This window comes from Asparagus officinalis, chromosome 10 (assembly GCF_001876935.1).
Source record: "Asparagus officinalis chromosome 10, Aspof.V1, whole genome shotgun sequence".
Classification (NCBI taxonomy): domain Eukaryota; kingdom Viridiplantae; phylum Streptophyta; class Magnoliopsida; order Asparagales; family Asparagaceae; genus Asparagus; species Asparagus officinalis.
In genome coordinates, this window is record NC_033803.1 from 3,262,357 (window position 1) to 3,272,466 (window position 10,110).

Genomic DNA, 10,110 nt, shown 5'->3' on the forward strand with positions numbered 1-10,110 from the left:
GCCCTGTCCTGCCGTCCGCTCGCATCGTCAATCGTCGCCCTTCGCTCGTGAGCAGACGTCGCTCGTTTTCCCTCAGGTCGAAGTCGGGCAGACATCGGGTCTAGGGCTTTGAATTGATCCGGTCTTCACATTTGGGATTGATTTATTTTGGTTCAGATCATCTTATTTCATACTTTGGTCTGGTTTATTTTGGTTAGACTTGATTGGTTCAGTTGGACCAGACCTTGATATTAGACCCAATCTGCAGTGTTCTGACTTTTGATTCCGCAGTTCGTTAGTGTATGGCTGATCCTGACGCTGAAGACTACGACCTCGTGCTTGACCCAGAGACTGGTATTGTTGATTTGCAGCTTTCCTCGTGGTTCGATTACCGGACGTCCGAGAGTGTTCCTGAATACGTCGAACGCGTGACTTATCAGCTTGTAGACAGTGTGGAGAGCAGTTTGGGCATTAGTTCTTGGCACCGACGTTTTCATCCAGATACGTCGCTTCATCCCAATTACGTAGCTCTTGGAGGAGAACTCCCGCCACTCACATTTGGAGTTTTTACACCGCCTCCAGAGGATCCTCCCATCGACCCAGTCCAACCCGACGAAGGTTTAATTTTTTTACGTCCAAGTATTTTCGAAATTGCTATTGCGTGCATGTTATTCTCAATCTTAGTATCAATTGCGATTATGCTGTATTCAGTTTGAATAGTGAGCGAGTGATTCTGTTGCTGAGTATTTCTGTTTGTCTAAATATTACAAATTGAACTGTATTAAGAGAACAAATCATTACATTAATTATCAGAATAATTTTACAAAGGTTCAAACTTAGTACATTGCAACTTTTGCTTAAAAACCATCGTTTGCTTCATTTTATTCTTGAGCTTCCTGCCTAGATTGATCGCTGATTTGGTGAAGCATTGTTGTCGTTGATTTGCACCTGCATTCACATTGTTTCACATCATATTCTCCTTAGCGAATTAAATCTTTCCATGAACGAGCCTCAACAACGTCCAAATTGGATAGAATGTTAACGGAGAGATTGTTTCGCTACATCTCGATGAGAGTAGCCTCGGAAACCTAATCACGAGAATACAGTGATTGGTTCCTGAATCTCCTGACAAAGTTACTTACGGACTCTGTCTTCTTCTGTTTTTCAGCTAGCAGGGTGATCATAGATACTTCTATGTCATCGTCGAAGAACCTAGCCATAAAGAGTCTTTCCATGTCCTTCCAGCAAGTGATGGATCCATGCTCCAATCTGCAGACCCATTCAAAAGCAACCCTCTTGAGGACACTAATAAAAAATCGAGTCATAATGGGATCATTTCCTACTATGTGTCCAGTTTGCGCCGGGAAATAGTAAATGTGCTGGGTAGGAGAACTCTTACCATCGAACTGCATGGGATTGAATGACTTAAACTTTGGAGGATAGGGAGCGGCATCCCATCTGGCAGGGTATGGCCTGACGATCCCCAATTCTCTAAAGTTTCTCTGAAGCTTCAAAACATTAAGCTGCTTCTGAAAATCGTCCAACTTCTGATCTCGGTCATTCTTACGCGGGTTGGACTCAGCTTCGGATGATTCAGAGTGAATATCAAAAATCTTTTCCTCCTCATCTTCTTCATTATCGCCATCTTGATTTCGACGGCTAGATTCCCGAGCACTGGGTGAAGGTCGTCGGTGCCTTGATCCTGAGGATTCGACGGTAGCTTTCTTCATTTTCTTCTCCTTAAGGAGTTTGTCCATTATGTCCTCCAAGCGTCTGATGGTTTCTTGTTGTTGGAGGAGAGCAACGTGTTTGATGTGAAACGACGTGCGTGTATTCAGGAGATCACCAATTTAATTGAAATTACGCAATGTTTCACCAACTAAATCACGATCGTGTAGGAAATAGATTCACAATTTCTTAATATTGAATTAAATTGCAATCGTAGTTCTAAAGACCAGTTGAAACTTATTGAAATTAAATGCAATTCAAGTTACGATGGTATTGTTCGGATCTCAATATCAAAATTCAGTAAAATATATAGTCGACAGATCACACATCTCACCAATTGTAAGTGGAATAGCAGATAATTGATAATAATTCAGAGATGTAATTCAATTGATGAACCAACAATATTCTAATAGTTAAAATTGAAAATTACCTTATAGGATCCGTGGTTTTAATTCGTTGTATTATCGTCGTTGTGCAGCTTGATCAGATCTGGTGCAGAGGAGCTTGGCTAGGACGCTGCTGGAGGATGAGGGGATCTGGTGCAGAGGTACTCGGCTAGAAGGAGGGCATCGCGGGGAAGAACTGAGGCGTCGTCGAGGCGGTGTTGAAGGACCAGCGAGAGGGGGGGAACGGCCTGGCGTTCCTCGCTGCTGAGGAGGCGGCGGTCGCGGATCGCGGCTGACAAGGAGGCGTGCGCGATCGTCGGATCGGATCAGCGAGCGGGCAGCCTTGTCGGCGTTGTTGGCGACGGAGCTGGTCGTCGGGGATGGGAGAGGGGCGGGGCTGCTCCTGCTTGTCGAAGGAGGAGGGTGTCGCGGCTGTGCGCGGGGGTGGAGGAAGAGATGGAGCAGCCACTGTCTTCGGTAGGAAAGAGGAGAGGAACAGGGCTGATGAGCGCGGCGGCGTTTGGTGACTTGAGTAGAAAGGGGCGGTCGAGCGGCTGTAAGGGAATGACTGAAAGAAGGGGGTTTGGATCTAGGGTTTTCTCTCTTCTTTTATATTTGGTGCTTGATAAAGAATGGAAGGTTGTGATTTGTTTAGAGAGTGAGTGGGTGGTGGGGATAAATTGATGGGATTGTAATAGTTTGCTGAATGTAAAAATAATGGCTGAATGAAATGGGGAATTGGATTTTGATAGAGGGTAGAGAACTAGTGTTTCACACACCTAGATCTAATATTTGGGTTTCACACACCAAATACATAGGGGAAGAATTTTTATTTCTTTAGAGAAAATTCAAACATTTTATTTCTTCAATAATTCATTATTTGATTACAATTCAACCCGCCTTTAAATAGGCTTACAAAAAAGACTAAACTCTCTCCACATCCGATGTGGGACTAAAGTAACACTCTTATTAAGCAAAACTAACTATAACTCTTATTAAAAGAAAAACAAATGAAAATACAGACTCGACTCTATCACAACTAAAACCACATCATAGGGACCCGATGCAAAGCTGAAACATGACGTCTCTTGCGCTGATAAACATGTCGAAAGTCCCGTGCACGTGCCTGGATGTCCTGGATGTTCGCATCAGTGTTGTTCTTCCAGTCTTCTTGTCATTTCTTCTTCATTCCCAGCCATGTGAGCACTCACTTTCTCACTTTGATCAGTGCTAGGTGGCTGAGAATTTGCAATGGCAGAGTTTTCAACCTCTTCATTGGTTTCATCTGCTAAATGTCGATAATCAAGCGGAATTACCGAACCAGTACGGACACGAGTGTGCTGATAGACACATTCTCGCTCAGTGATCAAATATTTCATCCCCGGAGAAAATTCAGGGTCAGAAGAATAAGGACTAGCTGACTCTTCGCCTTTCATTCTGCTATTCATGTTGATAGTAACCTTCACAGGTTTCTTCTGATTTCTGTGACGAAAGCGTCTTCTTCTGGACGACGAAACTGTTGACGGTTCAGATAATCGCTTGAAGACCGAGGACCTTGATGTTGGGCCGCCACACTGACATTTGGCTAGCACTGAGGAGATAAGTTTCTCACAATTGTAATTGAATTTTATCTGGCTTATACTGCGCTTACGAACCAAGTAATCACAGAGATCAGTAACATGATCACCCCCTGTTAACTCAGGTAACTTGCTTATGCATGCACAAGAATCTCTAAGTGTTAGAAATTGGCGAGCCTGGTTGGCTAGACGAACCTCATGCTGAAGACGGAGTTCGTCGTCTGAGCGCACTCGGACGCTTGGGCGAGGCTCATGTATGATACGAGGTTCGTCGATTGGGTGAGCCTCATCATTCATGCGAGCTTTGATATTCGGACGAACCTGGTTCGGGGGGCGAACCTCGTATTTCATGCGAGGTTCGTTAATCGAACGAATTTAGTTCCAATGATGGATTTGTCATCTAGGTCGAACCTCGTCTTGGACCCTTGATGTTTCTCTGTAACAGTGCAAGTCTGAGGTTGAAGGCGAGATTCATCTTTTCGACGAGGTTTGTCACTTTGTCGAGCCTGAGTCTTCCTATTCTGAGCGGCAGAGCAAATTTGCACCGGTTGTTTTGGACGGCCTCGTTTTGAAAGTGAGGTTCATTAGCCGAACATATTTGAATGCATGGGCGAGGCATGTTGTTTCGATGAGCCTCGTGTTGAAGACGAGGTTCGTCATTCAAGCACTTTGGATACAGGAGTGAGGTTCATCATTTTGACGCACTTCAGCTAATTGGCTTTCGGCAGACTTGTAGGACTTAGACATGTTGTCTCGTGACCGATAGTGAAAACCGTCCAACGAGACAAAGGTTCGAGCCTTACGAAGAGCCTGATTCTGTCGTCAACGTTGTCTTGCACGTCTGGAAAGCGGCTTAACAGCGGGTTTCGTAGTAACCAAAGTTTGGCGAGGTTGCTCAATAACAGCAACCACTGTTTTGCGAGGTTGCTTAACGACCCACCTCTTAGCCTGGCGGCTAGTTTTCAGAACTTTTTTTTTTTGAGGCAAAGATTTCTCCTCGAGACTAACTCGAGTTGAATCATCGGAAGCCACATGGGCTGAAGTCTCATAAGAGACTCTACAACACTTTCGTGCCTTCGTGAGACTCGAAGTTCCAGAGGAGAGGAACTCATACTTGGATTGGTCGAACTCGAGACAAGAGTTTTGACCTCGATTCCCACCGTGATCTGATCTGATTGCGCCACCACTAGTTCGTCAGAAAGAACAGTTCGAAAAATTAAAGTTGATTGATTCTTATTTTAAGAATAAGTTCTATCACTTGGTAAGAACCTTTTACAATCACTCACTCTCTTGATTACAGATGAAGAGAAGATAGATTTGACTTCTCATTTGTTTAAAAATGGGTTCTTGGTGACGAAAATATGCTTCTCTCGATGCTCAAGCCGAAGTTGTCTCCCGTTGACGATCAGAAAAAGATCACAAAGCTTCTAACAATGGTTTAGATCACGAGAATGCAGACTCTAATCTTCCTTCACGTGATGGCCAAAAATCTTTCAAAAGTCTTCTCTTCATAGCGCTCATGGCTATTTATAGAGTTCGTAGCATGTAACTGACGTGCTTGAATTGGGGGTAGACGACATAACTGTCTTTTCAATTCAGCCCACGTTGGTTAAAGGAGCGTAACGTGCTCCTGAAGTTTAGCACACATGGCTAACTAAGTTTTCAGATCTGTTACAGCTGGATCTTCTGTGGACGATGAGCCTCGCTACATGGCGAAGTTTGTCAGATTGGACGAGCCTCAATATACAGCGAGGTTCGTCTTATGAGGCAAGCTTTGCAATATAGCGAGCTTCTTCTGACGAACTTTAACTTCGTCTGACGAGCTTCGTCTTCACTGATGAGCTTCGTCTTCATTGACGCGCTTCAAATCTTGTTTCCAACAACAAGCTTTGTTGTTTGAGACGAGGTCCATCATTGTAATGACCAACGTCATGCTTGTTATGAGCTTCAACGCTCCAAGGCCAAATAATTAGCATGATCTATGAAGATCCATGAGAGTGGAGGAGAGATAGAATTTTTGACTAGCATCTCAATCCCCTCCTCCTTGCATGTTGATCATGTCTATTTATAAGCTTAGGATCATTATGGAGTGAGTTAATGGGCTTTAACTCCTCTTATAATGAGGGAGTTAGTGGTCATTAACTCCCACTTAAATGGGTGAGTTAGTGGTCATTAACTCTCCTTAAATGAGTGAATTATTGATCATTAACCCTCCTTAAATGAGTGAATTATTGATCATTAACCCTCCTTAAATGTAGCCTCTAAAAATTATGACAGACGAGGTTCGGCTATGCACGAGGTTCGTCAATAATGACAACGGTGAACTTCATCATTAATGACGAACTTCGTTTCTGGGCGAACTTCGTCTTCAATGACAAAGTTCGTCTTTTTGAGGAGTGAGATGACGTTTGACAAGGTTCGTCTGCATATGGACTTCGTCTCTTGGATAGGCTTCATCTTTTTTCTAGAGGATTTTTGTCTCTAGGCGAACTTCGTCTTCAATGACGTCCATCATCATGATGGGCTTCGTTGGCTGAGATGAGGTTCATCATCATGACGAGCCTCGTCATGCTTATAGCGAGGTTCAACCTTGCTTTATTCCTTAACATTTTTTAGTGCCTACAACTATGTTTTCATAGTAAAGCAGATCTTCTAAACGGGGCATATACAAACTTATTCAGTTCTTATATCACTATTCTTAAATGCGACAGATTTTCCTAAGAGGGAAAAAAATTGAAACATCGAGGTACAAAATTACTCCTGCTGTTGGAAGAAACAGATAAATGATGTAGGGTAATCGGGTAAGGGGTAATAGGTTTACTCTTATTAACCGCGCAAGTAGAATGGAGACTGTCATAAATTTGATATAGGAAAAGAAGCATGAGAAATAAAAACACACCTGGAAAATTGAGGTACATCCATATATGAAGTGCTCAAAGCAGCTATAATTACAAGAGCAGTCACTAACTGTATACCCATTGCCTTTTGGATAGTTTCCAAGCCAAAATCCTATACATAGTGCAAAAGCAGATTTTAATGGAATTATGATGCAATGATACTCGACAAAGAGGAAAATCTATTAAAAAAATTAATGGCATTAAAAGAAGAATCCATACCCTTAGAGTAATAAAGAATAAGCTGAAGGATAGAATAGCTGACATAAAGCAGTATGAACAAAATGACCCAGCTAATTTTGTGCTTAAAAGATACAGAAAATAAGCACTTGCTGTTGCCATTGATGTAGTAGTCCCAAGCAAAATCAGGCGAATATCAGTTTCACCAACTACAGAGAGCAAATTCTTTCGGGTCTGCTCTAGAGAAAGTAGTGCAACAAAACCATACGCCATCATACCGATCACTGGCAGAGGAACACCTGGCAAATGCAAAACGATCAATCATGAACCCTCTTTCAAAAACACGCCACCTGCATATATAGATATTTGAACCATATGAAAAGCCAACAAATAATCAGAAGTTATAAACTGTGAAGATAACATCTTAGCTATTTTTTATATTTGATAAGATCGTGAAGACAAAGGCAGTTTCCAGGACTTGCAGAGAAGAATGTTAGAAACTTGCAAGTTAAAACTAGATAGTGTTCATATTGACAAGAAAACCAAGTGGTTATCAGAATAGAAAACACATATTACCAAATACAGATCAAAGAAGCAGCACATAACTAGTGCAAACCACTAGTTTTCTATAATTTCCAAAGCAAGCGTCCTTTGGCTATTTAGGATTTTGTTGAAAAATTAACATCAGTGAAATCCTTGTAGAACATCTAAATCTTATCAGACTTAGCAATCAGTAAGAGACAAAAATATACACCTAATAAAGGTAAAATTCTGAGTGCCACACTTCCATGCCTGCTTACCCACAATGGGGAAACCAGGAATTTGTTTGGAAGGATTGTATGCTTTCATTTCTTTCTTTCTATATAATCCAGTTTTTTTCCTTTTTCTTATCCTAAAATATGCAACTTTGTATGTAATAAGGCATGCATAAATATCCTCATAACATGAATATGACATGCAGAAGACGACTAATGGATGTGCTTTTAATCTCTCTTTCTTTTCTTTTTAGCTATTACAGTGTCAATCGACTACAAGCAGTAGGAATCCGGTGCTCTGATTCCCCAGTTCATTCATTTGTTTGAGACTTGTAGAAGTACACACTTGTTTCTAGTGATCTAGTCCTTCTTAAATGGAGATACCAACAATGAAATCAGCTATAGGAAACTAAGAATGAATGCATTAAACAGGAAAAGGATGATGACATAAGCAGCTATAGTTTAGTAATTTAATGGATTTTTTTATAAGACTGATAAAAACTTAAATCATAAGAATTCTCGTGATGGAAAAAAAATCTTACACTAGGATAAAGAAACCTCCATAAAAAAGAAAAAAATTACAGTTCTGCACATTAATGAAGACGAGTGTCCTCACAGATTACGATGAGCGGCTTTATATCATAAACTCGAGTCACTACGTAACCAGCCTGCGTTGATGCATGTCTATATATTAACTAAAAAATTGTTTCGCACACTTTAGATGGGGAATTTCAAACCCATAAACCCCTACAAGGAAGGAAGTGGCAGCACTGCTTGAGCTAACTCACTCAGTGAATTTACTGGAGTTTAAACATAAAGTTGCAATATCAAATATAAGGAGTTAAATCGTCAAATATCTCTAGTTTTCGAGAAAACCCACAGCAGCATCAATAACAAAGCCTTAATCCCAAAAAAATTCGGGTCGGCTACATGAATGCTATTACTTTTCCCATTCAGTTCTATTATGGGTCATCTCCTCCATTAAGTTAACTATTACAATATCATTTTTAATTGCTTTCCACCAGGTCTATCTCTAGTCCTCTTTGCCCTATTAATTGTAACCTTATCACTTCTCCTAACCGCTTTATTTCCTAATGAGTAGATCACCGTGTCGGGTCGTTTTGAGTGGCATCTCCGTTGTCGTCGATATCAAGCTCTTTAGATACTGAAGCAAGATGTTTTAGAAATCTATAGAAGTTCATAGTAAAATCGTCCATAGGCAGTAGTCATTTATAATTTGGCAGCAAGAATTATTCACTTAGAAATCCTAATTAAATTCTTACAAAATTAACAGCCACAGACAGACAAAGGGAAGAGGCAGGATACCAAAAACAGAGGAGTAATCACTGTTGAGCACATCCCTGCAGCTCCCCCCTCCAACAGCGCAAAAAGCTTCAGAATTCGTGAGCTTCAAATAGCTCAGGTACCCAGTTTCAAGAAATCCCAAGGTCCCGAGCCCAGCACACCAACTGTTTGTGGAAATGCCCAAGAGAGAAGAACCCTTTAATGGGGCCTCAGGGTCGGGTTCAGGAGATGGGTCGGAGCTGTACTTGATGGAAATTACTGGTGCTCTCTGAAACAACAAAGGAATCCAAGTAAAGATTAGTAATCTTCTGTTTGGAAAAGTTTGGTAATTGTGAGAGAGAGAGAGAGAGAGAGAGAGAGAGAGAGAGAGAGAGAGAGAGGAGACCTTGAAGCGCAGGATACCAAAAACAGAGGAGTAATCACTGTTGAGCACATCCCTGCAGCTCCCCCCTCCAACAGCGCAAAAAGCTTCAGAATTCGTGAGCTTCAAATAGCTCAGGTACCCAGTTTCAAGAAATCCCAAGGTCCCGAGCCCAGCACACCAACTGTTTGTGGAAATGCCCAAGAGAGAAGAACCCTTTAATGGGGCCTCAGGGTCGGGTTCAGGAGATGGGTCGGAGCTGTACTTGATGGAAATTACTGGTGCTCTCTGAAACAACAAAGGAATCCAAGTAAAGATTAGTAATCTTCTGTTTGGAAAAGTTTGGTAATTGTGTGAGAGAGAGAGAGAGAGAGAGAGAGAGAGAGAGAGAGAGAGAGAGGAGACCTTGAAGCGCGAGGAGTGGGCAGGTAAGGGGAGAGGAGAGCGGGAGATGGCGAGGGCTGAGGAGATGCTCGCCATTGATGAACAACTGAGGATTGCTGTAATTTTAAGACAATTTATCTCTTCTCTTCTCTGTGTCTTTTTTTTTTTTTTGTCGCTCGAGATTTTTCAGTTGTACGTTTTTGTCTTCATTTGTTGTCTGAGGAGGAAGACACAAGATTTGCGGACTCGAAATTGGTCAGCGTATAGGCGTTGGATTGGGCTAAGCACTCTAATGGGTTTGGACGTTTGGTAGACTAAATGGGCCTTCGGACGGGCTCATGATCGGGAGATGTTGAATGATGATAAATGGGCTATTAATTGTTTTTCATATTTCTATGAATTAAACAATGATAAACATCTGTTAAACGAAGCTGAGTGGAAAACTTGGGGCTAGTTTGGTATTGTATTTTTTTAGAGCGTTTTTGCATTTTTTTTACAATAGGTCAATTATGATATTTATTAATATTTTTTGCATGTTTATTAAAATTATTTATAGTTTAA

The 10,110-nt window shown here is 41.5% G+C and overlaps 1 protein-coding gene across 1 annotated transcript; it reads right to left on the bottom strand.

The window, feature by feature from the left end:
• LOC109825883 (thiol-disulfide oxidoreductase LTO1-like) lies at positions 761-9,795 on the bottom strand. The gene is made up of 5 exons (XM_020392792.1): positions 9,571-9,795; positions 9,207-9,453; positions 6,787-7,043; positions 6,570-6,679; positions 761-927 (listed from the first exon to the last, which is right to left on the bottom strand). The coding sequence occupies exons 1-5, from the start codon at positions 9,643-9,645 to the stop codon at positions 861-863; spliced, it is 756 nt and encodes a 251-aa protein (XP_020248381.1). The 5' UTR covers positions 9,646-9,795; the 3' UTR covers positions 761-860.

Coding starts and splice junctions, on each gene's coding strand:
- LOC109825883 (XM_020392792.1), bottom strand. CDS start 9,645: ATGGCGAGCATCTCCTCAGCCCTCGCCATCTCCCGCTCTCCTCTCCCC. Junction 9,454..9,570: donor CCCACTCCTCGCGCTTCAAG/GTCTCCTCTCTC, acceptor TTGTTGTTTCAG/AGAGCACCAGTAATTTCCAT. Junction 928..6,569: donor GATGTACCTCAATTTTCCAG/GTGTGTTTTTAT, acceptor ATGTGAATGCAG/GTGCAAATCAACGACAACAA.